This window comes from Canis lupus, chromosome 11 (assembly GCF_048164855.1).
Source record: "Canis lupus baileyi chromosome 11, mCanLup2.hap1, whole genome shotgun sequence".
NCBI lineage: Eukaryota > Metazoa > Chordata > Mammalia > Carnivora > Canidae > Canis > Canis lupus.
This window is the reverse complement of record NC_132848.1, coordinates 22538360-22552428: the sequence shown is the minus strand read 5'-3', so window position 1 is coordinate 22552428 and position 14069 is coordinate 22538360. Positions and strand designations below refer to the sequence as shown.

The 14069-nt window shown below is 47.3% G+C and overlaps 1 protein-coding gene across 1 annotated transcript; it reads right to left on the bottom strand.

Annotated features, from left to right (window-relative positions):
• Positions 1-6320: 6320 nt before the first annotated feature.
• On the bottom strand, positions 6321-14069 carry PKDREJ (polycystin family receptor for egg jelly). The gene has a single exon (XM_072843515.1). It carries the CDS (start codon positions 14045-14047, stop codon positions 7265-7267), a length of 6783 nt encoding a protein of 2260 aa, XP_072699616.1. The 5' UTR covers positions 14048-14069; the 3' UTR covers positions 6321-7264.

Sequence of the window (14069 nt, the reverse complement as noted above, 5' to 3'; positions counted from 1 at the left end):
ACCTGGACCTGGACTTGGACCCTGGGGATTTTAGCAAGCGCTCTAGACTTTTTAACTTGCAGATATGAGCCCTGGGTGCCTAACAGCGATAGCATTCTTTGGATTGATTCCAAGATTACATATACTGTTGAAATTGGTTTTTTCTGGATCTGCCCAAAGATGGACCAACTGGACGAAGCATTTTTTTTTTAAGATTTTATTTATTTCATGAGACACAGAGAGAGAGAGAGAGGCAGGCTCCATCCAGGGAGCCCGATGTGGGACTCCATCCTGGGTCTCCAGGGTCATGCCCTGGGCCAAAGGCAGGTGCTAAACCGCTGAGCCCGAAGCTTTTCTTTTCTTTTCTTTTCTTTTTTTTTCTTTTCTTTTCTTTTCTTTTCTTTTCTTTTCTTTTCTTTTCTTTTCTTTTCTTTTTTAAAGATTTATTTATTTATTTATCATAGACATAGAGAGAGAGAAAGAGGCAGAGACACAGGAGGAGGGAGAAGCAGACTCCATGCAGGGAGCCCGACGTGGGACTGGATTGGGGGACCCCAGAATCAGGCCCTGGGCCAAGGCAGCACTAAACTGCTGAGCCACCCAGGGAGCCCCACTCCCCCCGCCCCGCCAAGCTTTTCATATATGACCTGCAACTTCTCAGATACATGACTGTGGTCTCATGAATACTCTTAAAGCCGGTAGGCTAGACAAGTTAGAAAAGCTAAGCAAAATATTCAAAGAGCAAATAATCACGGTCTTTGGCAGAAAACAAAATTAATTTTGAATTTGAGCTGTCCACAGTTTTTAGTAGAAGAAAAAAAAATCTGAAAGGATTAAAAATATCTCAAAATGTCTCAAAAAATGGTTTGCTAAAAGAAACTAAATATTTACAGATGAATCTTGGGAAATACAATAAACCACTTGTCAAGAAGAATAAAAATATGATAATCTTTTTAAAAAAGAGAAACTGGGTGTAAAATAAGTGCTGTATCAAGACAACGAAAAGACAAGCCACAGAATGGGGGGGGGGGGGATGTATATGGTAAAGGGCTATTTTCCAAAATGTACGAATGACTCTTAAAACTCAAAACAACCAACCTGATTTAAAAATCAGCCAAAGACCTGAACAGACATCTCACCAAAGAAAATATACAGGTGACAAATAAGCATATGAAAAGATGCTCCACATCCTATGTCATCAAGGAAATGTGGATTAAAATAATGAGCTACCACTCCATACCTATTAGAATGGCCAAAATCCAAATGCTGCCAACAGCAACTGCTGAGGAGGATGTGAAGCAACAGGAACTCTCCTTCATGGCTGGCAGGAATACAAAATGGTACAGCTGTTTTGGAAGATGGCTTGGCATTTTATTACAGAACTAAACATATTCTCACCATATAATCCAGCAATTGCACCCCTTGGTATTCATCCAAAGGAGTTAGAACTTATGTTCACACAAAAACCTGCATGTGGATGTTCTTTTCAGCTTTTTTTTTTTAAAGATTTCTTTATTTGGGGGCACCTGGGTGGCTTAGTGGTTGAGCATCTGCCTTTGGCTCAGGTGGTGATCCCAAGGTCATGGGATTGAGTCCCACGTCAGGCTCCCCTCAAGGATCCTTAAAAAAAAAAAAAAAAAAAAGAGGCTCCTTGACATTAGACATTAAATATTATTAGAGAGAACAAGCGGGTGGAATGGCAGGGGGAGAGGGGAGAAGCAAACTCCTTGCTGAGCAAGAAGCCTGCTGTGGGGCTCGATCCCAGAAGATCCCAGGATCATGACCTGAGCCAAAGGCAGATGCTTTACTGGCTGAGCCACCCAGGTGTGCCATCATAGCAGCTTTATTCATAATTGCCAAAACTTGGAAGCAACCAAGATGTCCTTTAGTGGGCGAATCGATAAGTAAACTGTGATCCATCCAGGCAATGGAATCTTACTCGAAACTAAAAAGAGAGGAGCTACCGAGCCATGAAGGAAACTTAAATGCATATTCTTAAGTGAAAGCAGCCAGTCTGAAAAGCTTACTTGTTATACAATTCTCACTATGTGACATTCTGGGAAAGGCAAAACGGGAGACAGTTAAAAAAAAAAAAAAATCAATGTTTGCCCCATGTTAGAGGGGAGGGATGAATAGGTGGGATGATGAGGACTATCAGGACAGTAAAACTACTCTGCATGCCACTATGATGGTGGATACATATCATTATACATTTGTCCAAATTCATAGAACGTGGGACATAGAGTGAGCCCTGAAGTCAACCATGTAGATTCACCAGTTGTAACAAATGAGCCACCTGGGGGAGGTTGATGATGGGGGAGGGGGCTGTGCCTGCGCGGGGGTCAGGGTTCTATGGAAAATTTCTGTAGCTTCTGCCCAAGTTTGATGTGAGCCTAAAACTGGCCTAAATTTTTTTTAAAAAACACCAAAATGTGGGGCACGTGGGTGGCTCAGTGGTTGAGAGTCTGCCTTCAGCTCAGGGCGTGATCCCAGGTGTTCTGGGATCAAGTCCCACATCAGGCTCCCTGCAGGGAGCCTGCTTCTTCTTCTGCCTATGTCTCTGTGTCTCTCATCAATAAATAAAATCTTTAAAACAAACAAACAAAACGAAACCACCAAAATGACATTCACATTCAATATAGGGAAATTAGAACTAGGGAACCGAAACACTTGCTGGGGCCTGAATGAGAAGATTCATGTACAAATAATCCTAGAACTCATTTCTATAGAGACTATTTTCTGGCCACTTTAGATCGAGGCAGAGTTTCTACCGAAGAGGAATTTGAGCAACACGAAAGGCCTGCCACGGTTGCCACTTTTATGATATCCCAGCACTGAAAAATGTGAAAATAGAAAAACATAAACACCCTGTGGACTGAGGTAAATTGTAAGGAACAGTGGTGGTAGTGAAATGAGGGCAAAATTTAAATCAGGGAAGGAAAAATTTTGTGGGAGTTTTTTATATGCACTCTTTGCAATGTTCAGACAGGACATCAACACTGGTGATTTGATTCTAAACCTAAAGCTTTACAAATTTTATTGACAATTCCAGTTGCTACCCCCTCTGCAGAATGAATTTTCTCCCAACTGAGATAATCAGAAACAGTATGGACACTCTGATGACTCAGGAAAAGTTGTCTAGTGTGGCATATCATCCATAGAACAATCATGTGAAAATCTTTATTATTATCAATATAATGATTTTTCTGAAACGAAGGCAAGAGAACAAAGCTTTATGGAATACATATGTAAGACTTTACAGATTGATCGGGAATGTCTTTTTGCTCATCCAAGCACTGGTGGCCCATCAGAAGAACACCCAGAGGTCCACAATGATAATTTGGTTATCTTTGGTATTTTGCCAATTTGTAGTTCTAGGAAAACCATTGTGTTATGTATAATATTTTTTTGTCATTACATAGGTGTATTTGTCAAGGTAGGTAGATATAACTTATTTTATGTAATAGTTTGTAGCTTGTTTTATAACCTTTAAATATTTAGACATATGGAGACTTATAGTATCTCCTGGTGCCACCCTCCCCCCATGTTAGGAGTTGCTTGCTGGGGAAGATAATTACCCATATGTTGTGGCAGTTCTTACGAACTGTGTATCAATGTGGTCTTAAAAGAATAACTTTTAAAAGTCACAATCCTGAACAAATAGTGCACATTGTGTATCTCGGTGAAGACTGAGAAAGGAAGCCTGAAGATGGGAAGAAAAAAAAAAAAAAAGCATTGACTGCAGACTAGACTCTAAAGCAAAGCATTGCTGGCAGCAACAAAAGGGTGCTGGTGTGGAAGATTCACTCTTCACGCACCTCATTCCGCCCTTGAGAATAATCCTATTCATCCCTGTCTCCACCTCTGCCAGGAAAATTAAGGTCTAAAAGATTGCATTTTGCTTTTAGTTTTAATAAAATTTCAGGAGCAGGCCTGAGTTTTTTATTTTTTATTTTTTTATTTTTATTTTTTTTAAAAGAAAACTTTTAAAAGTACAATATACATAGAGAGAAGGCCATACCTCCTAAGTGCCCAGCAAGACGAATCTCCACAAAATAGAACGACAGGCTCACCAGCCCCCAGGGAAGCCCTGCGTGATGCGTGGACACCCACCTGCCACACACCACGCCAGAGCTCCCTTCTGGCTCAGGGGGAGGTTTGGTTCCCCATGGAGTGGTGGAGGAGGTTGCATTTATTTATTTTTTTAAAGGTTTTATTTATTCATTCATGAGAGACACACAGAGAGAGAGAGAGAGGGAGAGAGAGAGGCAGAGACACAGGCAGAGGGAGAAGCAGGCTCCATGCAAGGAGCCCCACACGGGACTCGATCCTGAGACTCCGGGATCATGCCCTGGGCCAAAGGCAGACGCTAAACCGCTGAGCTACCTAGGCGTCCCGGGGGTTTCATTTAGAGACCTGTTCTGGCCACCCGTAGACAAAATACCTTTTGTGATGTATCGTTTTTAAGTAAATTTCTAACAGTAAAACAAACACTTTGCAGGCCTCAAAAAAGCAAGTTTTCATAACTAACCAAAGAGTCTGAGATGGATGAAGCTCCCCAGTAGCTGCAGATGGAGAGATGTCTCTGCATGTAGGACTCTTGAAATCCTGAGCTGGTAAGGGGCTAAAGTGAGAACAAATCTGAGAAGGTTCATCTTGGTTTCCTATTGGGTGCACACACCTGGGTGTTCAGAACTGTCACATTAGTCTAGGATGAGAACAGAAGGATTTTTAGAAACAGCTTTCAAATTGCTGAGTTGTGGGGCACCTGGGTGGCTCAGCCGGTTAAGTGTCTGACTCCTGATTTCTACTCGGGTCACGATCTCGGGGTCTTGAGCTCATCGAGCCCCACTTTGGGCTCCACACTCTGTGCAGAGGCTGCTTGTCCCTCTCCCTCGCTCTCTCTTAAATAAAATCTTAAAAAAAAAATAATACATAAAATCGCTGAGTTGCAGTTTTGCTGCCTGAATTGCACTGGGTCCTCAGATAAACCAATGTGGATGGAGATTTTTCCTCCTGTGCAAGGAAGCAGCCACAGTCCAACAGGAGGAAAAAATCTAGAACTACTTCAACTTTTGTTTTCTGCGCATGAGAGTAAAGTCATAATAATAATAAAATGGCCTTCAAAAGAACCTGCATTTTTGTCTCACTTGTTATTCTGTTTTCCTGGTAATATTGTCATTGGCATTTCTACATCTTTTTTTTTTTTTTTTTTTTTTTAGATTTTATTTATTTATTCACGAGAGACACAGAGAGCAAGGCAGAGACACAGGTAGAGGTAGAAGCAGGCTCCCTGTGGGGAGCCCGATATGGGACTCAATCCCAGGACCCCGGGATCACGCCCTGAGCCGAAGGCAGACACTGAGCCACCCAGGCATCCCTATATTTCTTAACTAGATAATAGTTATCATTGCTCTATTGGATTAGAAGGCCCCTGGCACTCTCTTCTTTCCCATTATGCTTGGGAAAGTCCTGTGACTCCCAGACTTCTCATCGTAACCAGAAGTTAAAAGCCTGGTCTCCTTCGTAGGACCTAGAGCTGCCTCCCTGGTCCTCAGACAGCATCCGTGTTGGTACCAGGAGGGCCAGGTCCCCTTCCTGGGCCTGAGGCCTCTCCAGCTGGGCCTGCCCACTCGGGCCCTGTAACTCGCTCTTTCCCAATGCACAGCTCTGGGTCATGGGGTACGTTCACCCCCAGAGCACTCTTCCTGGGAAGGGAGACCGACCAGTCTACCTGAAGCCTGGAGAGGGGCCGAGGCTTCAGCTGATTGCTAATTTGGGAGTGTCTGAGAGCACCCATCCATGGAGCATGAATCTCTGCCTCACCTGTGTGGGTCTTCCAAGCTCTCAGGGGAGGATGGTTCAGGCTTCCTGTGGCCGGGGCTCACATTCTCATCCTGGGATTCCATAAGCAAGGACATCTACCTATCTGGAGCCCAACTGGCCTCTAAATGTAAAAAATAATTATTTGGCCATCATGTTTACTTTTTCTCAATCTGTTCAGAAGCTGGGTGGTAAAGGAGGTGACATCTATGAATGTGAACTCCAGCTGAGGCCAGTGGGCCAGAATGGACCCAGCGACTCCCATGACCTCCCCACCAGGGGACTTAACAAATCCAAACCTGACCTTCGGATCCTACTGTGTGACTGGGATGGAATGTGTGTGCGCGCCTGTGAGCCATTCCAGTAGAGCTGAGGACCGCGGGGGCATCAAGTGAGTAAGAAGTGCTTGGGACAAAGTTGTCGCCCACCTGATTGAGTCGTCCCCTTTCACTGGCTCTCAATGTGGAGGGCAGGAGCCACCTGTATATATGCCCCTCACGCAGAAATCACGGCAAGTCTCACAGAAGAAATCTCACATTTAATTCTGATAAAGTTTAAAGTGGCATCTACATAAATGAACATGCTTCTGGGCAGAACAATAAGAATTATGAGCCCATATTTCTCTTAAACAAACAAACAAACAAAAAAACACATTTTCTGTATTATTCGGAAATAATCCACCATGCTGTTAATAACCCAAAGCCCAAGTCCTGGATGGATATACTGTTTTAGTCAACATATAGAACGTTTACTATCTTTCAACATGAACCCACTCCTTCCCCCCCCACCCCACACATGTTTTTTTGTTGTTTAACAAAATTCATGTCTAATGACTGGAATATGTTATTAAATTTTACACCTTTAACTTGCAATAGCCCTAAGGAGTAGATGGGAAGCTGCTGACCCTCAGCGCCCATCCTTGAATTCAAAAGCAGGAGCACAAATCTCGGAATTCCCCACAAGGTCCCTCCAGGCCTGGCCCAGCTGGATTGTGTTGGGGGTGTGGAAGAGGGGAGGCCTGGTGGGGGCAGTGCTGGGAAGGGTGCTCCAGATCTGGAAAAGGAACTCCTAGAGGGGCTGATGAGCCACAAGCTCTTGGCTCTCAGTCCCAGGGAGAATGCTTTGCCCTGGTAAGGTGGAGGCGGCGGGGGGCGGGGGAGGGGGGGCTTGAGTTCTCTCTCTCTCTCAGCTCTGGGTCTCTAATACTCTAACCTGCTATGGGCTCCCAAGACACCTAATTCCCCTATAGAGGAGGAATTAGCCCCTGGCTCCCATGTCGCAGAACTGCCCTACATTCCAACACTCAAGAGCAGAGGCCAAAAGTGGAGACACTTCCAAAAGTAGGGGTGTGCATTTTGAAGGGCATGGGTAGAGAGCACCACTGAGCCACTGAACATTACCTATACCCACAGAATGAGCATCTGGGGGAACTCTTGCCCTTGGTTCTCAACCCTGTCACTCATCACACAACAAGATAAACCATTTTCTTCCCATTAATGTTTCTGGTCTTCAGCCCCAGATACCGGCGGCTGTTCTTCTCTGGCTGTCCATACAGCATGTCAACAAAGAACTCTGGTTCATCTTCGTCCTTAGGTTGGAAGGTCAGAAACCTAAATATAGCTCTCAGCTTGCGACACAGATAGGTCATGGCTTCCGCTTCGTCTGACGGTTCCTCATACACGGGCTGCTTCATTTCCTCATAGGCAGACAAAATCACTGCCTGAAATAAGTTGATCAGTATGCAGATCATCACCAGCATGAAAGATGAGAGGAACAGGACCCCCAGAACCCTGTTGTTGGAGAATTCCGTGTTCTGAAATGCTGAGACGCAATAGGAAAATATTGTCTGTGTGGCGTGAACCAAGTTGCTGTAGTTCCACTCGTGTTGACCGAACACCAGGTAGCCAAAGGCCATGTACACGAAGCAGTACACGGACACCACAAGCGCCATGTGGCAAATGCCAGGAAGGGCAGTCTGAATGGCCCTCTGGGCCAAGCGCACATCGTAAAAGAATCTGGAATACCTGAGGGTCTTCAAGATGGTCAGAAATAACAGGAAACCCAAAATGATCCTCATGACGTGATCTACTTGAGAAACCGAATGAAAGGGAATGAAATCGTCAGGGTTCGACAAGTAAGACCGGATTATGCCAGTGGCCAAGAAGTTCTTCTGGAAGAAAAGCACGATGAGCACGGTAAATATGCATTTTAAAGCAAAGTTGAGCAGATTGTACACGCTTCTCACGTAGGAGGCCCTTTCTTGCAAGATGACGTAGACCTCGTCGAAAACGTAGGCTAAAAAAAAGATGAGAATGGCCACATACAAGTAGATTTCGGCTGAAGTTTCCCTGTTGAAGTCAGCAAGCGAAAAGGAGTGCACGGATATGCTTGTGTTTACAACTCCTAACTGAGACACCTCGAAAATGACCGAAATGCTACAGAACAGGCTGATGTCTGGGTTGAAGGTGGTCAGCTCCAGAAGCACGGCCCATGTCTTCTCGTCAAGCCAGTTGCTGCTCTGCAGGTTCCTGAGCCTCACCGTGGAATTAAACTGCTGCTGCTTGGGGAAAAAATAGAAGGCGTAGCCTCCGGACCCATAGGTGTGTAAGAGTCCATGGGAGAAATATGCCCACACCTTCTCTGGGGGCTTGTAGGTAAACCCGTTGGTATTCTTGTCCACTGCCCTCTTAGTCACTGTATTCCAAAGGTCAGTGTAGTTTCTCGTGTCTTCCAGGTCGGTGCCATAGCTGGGATGACAGCGGATCTCTTGCTCCATGCCAGTGTGCGCAAAGCTTTTGGCAGGCGGGCAGAGTTTGTCACCAGGTTTTGCCCTCACCTGCCTCAGCAGGGGGAGACCCAGGATTTTAGAGGAGCTATCGGGTAGATATGTTGGATCCTGTTCGTTGTGGAACAGAGGCACCAGCACGCTGTTCAGCCACCTGTAGATGTCTGCCAGCTTGGTCACCGAGCTGAGATCCACGGAGAACTGATCGCGAATGAACTGGTTATAGTAGAAGCTGTCTGTGTGGCGCAGGAGGGCAAGGAGACTCAGCAGGAGGGCGAGAAAGATGAAGTGAGTCAGGATGTAACTCAGAAACAGGAACGCCCTCCTCTTGATTCTCTTCTTTCTTTGGAATATTCTGATTTCGTCTTCGGTCAGAGGCTGGTACATCCTGGAGTTTCGGAGCTGCAGGATCTGCTCGTGTCGCTTCTCCAGTTCTTCGGGGCTGAAGCTCCTGCTGTGCAGCTTGATCTCGGTGTAGCAGTACCCGCTTGTCCACGAGAGATTTTTACAGTACTTGCGCCAATTTCCTCTGAGGGCTGACAAGAATACGATTTTAGACGGCTGCACCAGAAAGACGGACAGACAGAAGGAACAGAACGATGCAAAGAGCCATTCTATCGACTTATCATAGCCATAGGTCAGCCCATAAAACACAATGAAGAAGGAAGCTATGCTGGACGTGATGAAAATCAGGACCCACGCTAGGTACACGCAATACCAAGGCAGATTGACCCTGCACTTCTTGTCAATTTCGAGGTGATGGCTCACTATCAGAGACGGCTCTGTCATAGTGACAGGTTGGGCATTTTGATTTTTATTGTCTTTTGCGTTCTGGTTACTGGCTTTGGTTTTTTTCTTCTGGGGGCCTGAGACCTTGCTCTGTCCTTTCTTATGCGGGTGCAGTGCCACGGGGGGGTCCTTGGCCGAAGCCTCCTGAGGTCTGGCGCTTTTCCCGGGTGGCAGCTTCAAAGCCACCTTGGTCTGTGCGTCCACCATTTCCAGAGCATGCCACTTTTCCAGATATTCCTCCCAGTGTTCGCTCGTTGGCACCAAAGAATTCTTCCGGGGAGCTGACTCTTCTAGAGCCACACGAGGTTCCCTCTGGGAGTAGGTGAACAGAAAATCGACCAATAGTTGCACCGGGATTGTAATTAAGACACTTTCCAGGCCTATCATCATTGACCTGATGTACCTTCTCTCCTCCGGCTCCGTTTCATCTTCTGGATTGAGATTAAAGAACATGATATTGCACAGAAGGGACGCCATGAGCATCGCCAAACAGCAGGACAGTCTCTGCAGCCTATTGAATGGCCTGGCCACGACACTAGAGAAAATAGAGAACCACGTGTGATTTCTCCCCAGCTTGTATATCGAATCTATCAGGAAAAAGTCCATTTTGTTCAGAGGCTGGTCTGGGTGGGTCACAGGAAATGTTCTGTCCAAAGAGGTGTCAATAGAAAACCATCTTCGGCACATGAACAGCCAGATTTGTCTGCTGAACACGTTTTCCACTTTGATTCTGCTCAGATACCAACTGGGAGCTCTGCCCTCATTGTTGTGCCACACACGAATGGAATGGATGTCTCCCAGGTCACTTTTCGTGGTTAGGAGGAAAGAGTTGATGTTTCCCCGGCGGAGGGTTGTAAAATATGGATGGCTCAAACAATGCACATCGCTGTCACCTTCGGTTCCCTTAAGTTGGATGAAGACATTGGCCCTGGTCCCAGACCTACAACGGCTTCCCGTAAAAATAGTGATGAGGTAACATACCTTATCATAAGGATCATTATCGAGTATAATTATCACTTGATGCCGAAGAAACCGATCCATTCCATCCCGATGCAAGGCCCAGAAAGCTAGAATTAGGTACATGAGCATAATGAAAAGTACAGTGAAGAGTGTCACAGGGTTCTGGGTAACGTTCTTGATGACCTCCAACCGCAGATCTACGGCATTAGGGATCACGATCACCTTGGCCGTCAAAAAGTGGGTTTGCAGGTGCTTGCCGGCTTTTCTTATTGCGTCCAGCTGCCGCCGGGCCCTCCCTGAGTGTTTGCAGATGCAGTGCACTCGGCGCCAGGTGGTCTTCTCTCCGAGAACACAGGTATCTTCTCTCCAATCACTCTGGATCCCATACATGTCTAAGCAGTAAGCACCGAAGAGAGCAATTCTCACCAGCTTTACACTGGGTACCATGACGAAACGAGGCGCCTGCAGAACTATGATCATGGCACACTCGGTCGAGCCGCTTCGCTGAGCTATGACTTGCAGCAGGGACGGTGGAATGCAAACCACGCGGGCCTCCTTAACCGTACAGGCTGAGTCAAACAGGTCACTTTGGTTGGCCACAGGAGGGATGTCATAGGGCACGAAGAAGGTGGCGACCAGAGCACTGGGGGTGATTTGACTGCCGGCATATACCAGTACGGTGAAAATCACGGTCACTTCCGTCACAATGTGAACCAGCACCTCCTTGACTACACTGCTGTCCACCTCAAAGCTAAACTCCCCTGTTGTCCTTTTCAAGGACTCCTCGACTTTACCAGGCTCATTGCTGGGGCCCATGGTGAGATTAAAAGCCGCAAAGCTCAAGTTTTTTCTGGTGATGTACACTTCCGCTATGTCAGGCACGATCTCTGTCACACTGCCACTTGGTGTGGTTCCTGTCATTCTGAATCCAACCACCTCCACAGAGTAGTTTTCCTGATACTTCAGCCAAGGAAAGGGATCGTCTACAAACTCACAAAACATGATGGAAATTGGGGCATTTGCAGGCAGACTAGGAACACTGCTCACGTTGAGCGTCGGGTTAAAGTAATTTCGACTGGTTAGCTTATTGCCGAAGGCATTGGTGACATCCCACTTCTCGGTCTTTCTGAGGTACATGTTTAAGCTGGAAGCCGTCAGCGCAGTGGTCTCATTCCCCGGCACTTTGCTGTCCAGTATTGTGTCTGCTAGGAGTTCCATCTCGTAGAAAGGCTCGTCAACCACTTCATAGTTAACAATCATTTTAATGATGTTAGACAAGGTTGTTAATATCCCAGTGCTCATGATCTCTATTTGCTCAGAGTGGCGGTGTGCATCCCTCTGTCGAGACTGTTGTAGGGCTTGGTTTGCTTGCCAGATCCTCACCGTGGCAAGCTTCTGAGTCATTAGGGTGCATCCAGAGGTGGTCTGAGTTAATTTAGCAATGCTCATGACCACTTGGCTAATTTCCACCAAAGTGCTATTGGGAAGAACGAAAGTCTGGTTGACAAGGTATTCTTGGAGTCTGGCTTTGTCAGCTTGCAAAGTCAATTCAGGTTTTAAGCTGTTCAAGACAGAAGCTGCGATAAATATTAAATAACCTGCAGGTAAAAATTCCCTGTTTCGAAGCAAAGCAGATAGTGATGAATTCGTTCCCATGGTGAAATTGAATAACTGGTCGAGCACATCCTTTGCTGAAAATTCGTCCGTTGGAGAGTGTACAGTGGAGTACAAAGTCACCTGAGAAAAAGCTCCTAGAGAGTCATACACCTGAACGTATATCTTCATGGCATAATGATTCGCCAACATGCCAACAGGGAGAAAGGAAGGGGGTGCTGTGGACTGATTCCCCAAATACAGGATGGCCCCCAAACTGTTCTCTTTTACAGAACTGATCTGACCAAACCCATGCAAATCAGAAACAATTATTTTGTATGTAAGAGGGATGTTATTGTCCTTAAAATTCTGACATTGGATGACAAACTTGGTAATAAATGAAACTCCTTTAGGTGGATCAATGGTGCAGTGTCCAATTTGAGGGACACGGTTAATAATAAAGGAGTGCCTGAAATGCAAGTCATGCCCACTCCAACTTGCTATATGCCCAGAAATCCAAAACTGAGCTTCAGAAAAATTCCTAAAAACAAAAGCTTTAAGAGTCAAATAAGCACTAGTCTTCCCTGTTGTGGTGTGTCTCACCCAATCAAATGGTACCTGACTACCGTTAGACGACAGAAGTGACCATTCATAGAGATCAAGACTTGATGAACAATTCGTACAATTTAGAAACAAAGAAAATCTATCCGAAATAACCAAAACCGCATCACAATTTTCAATGCATGAAATGCTGGCTACAGGTGCAGGTCCTTTGAGCACGTGTACCGTTCTGTCGACAAAGCCTTTCCTACCACCCTTTCGGATCACCAGTCTGAAAAAATAGACACCTCCACCTTTAAGTGTTCCTGGTGGAATTGTTAAGACAGGGCCAGAGGCCCTTGGCCACCTCAGATTAGTATAATGTGGGAAACAGACTTTGTTGCTCATCACTGTGATTTTATCTCCCCGGTACTGTTTTGGCTCTGTGGTACAGTACCAAGAGAAAATGAGTCCCTCTAAAGGATTGTCAGAGTCGGGGTCAGAGGAACCTGATCCATTCAGAAGAAGCGTGTCTGTGAAGTTAATCGTTATGTTGGGATTCTCAGCAATGACTGCCTGTAGGTCACTTTTGGTGATGTTAACATAGATGATATCCGAGCCCACTGCCGCAATTGTTCTGTTTCTCTCTACGTAAAAGATCAGTGAGAAATTAAACACATACATCCCCCAAGCTAAAGACTTTGGGGGGATATACAGATATACGGGATTTATCCCCGATTGCAGCTCTGGTACATCCAAAGGGTTACTCCAGTCTGGTACCTCAGATGCGGAGGAAACGGAAAAGACTTGCCACTGTGGAAGAATATATGAGGTGGCCGGGCAGTAGTACTTAAAAGTGACGTTGAGGATGCCCTCTTTGTTCCTCTTCACCAGCATAGGAACACCTTCTTGGTTCCTAGTGATCTTTACCTCGGGGACAATGCAGGGCTCCTGTGCCAGTAACTTGCAGGGCACCGAAGACTCGCCGGCTGCGGGCCCGGCCAAGTTGACAGCTTCTAGAGCAACAGGCGTGGTGGGCCCGTCCGTGGGGCACCTGGTCTTGGCCACGAGGCTGGGGTAGGGACGCGGGCCGTCGGTGGCCGGCTCGGGGGCCGCTCGGCGGAGGCGCCTCGGGGCCGAGGCCCAGCCCAGCTGCGGCCCAAAGGTGCACGGCTGCAGGTGCACCCGCGCGGGTGCCGAGGCCAGGTGGGCGCGCAGCAGGGCGCGCACCTGGACGCACAGGCGGCGCGCGGGGCTGCGGGGCAGGCAGCAGCGGCCGGTGCCAGGCCAGGCCCCGCGGGGCCGCAGGCGGAGGCGGGCGCTGCCGGTCGGCTCCCCGGGGCCCAGGGCGCCCCTCCAGGTGCGCAGCGCGGCCGCGTCTCCCTGCGCAGGGCCGCGGGTCCCGGCTCCGTGCCGCCCGGGGAGCAAGACGGCGGCCGGGGCCCGGGGAGGGGCCGGAGGCTGCGGGAGGCCGCCGCGGTCCAGGTGCAGGCCCAGGCCCAGGCCCAGGTGCAGGCCCAGGCCCAGGCCCAGGCTCAGGCCCAGGCCCAGGAAGAGGAGCGCGGGCCCGGGCCGCATGGAGCCGCCTTCCCCGGAGACC

Excerpts from the sequence above, each read along its gene's own strand:
- PKDREJ (XM_072843515.1), bottom strand. The coding sequence starts at position 14,047 with ATGCGGCCCGGGCCCGCGCTCCTCTTCCTGGGCCTGGGCCTGAGCCTG.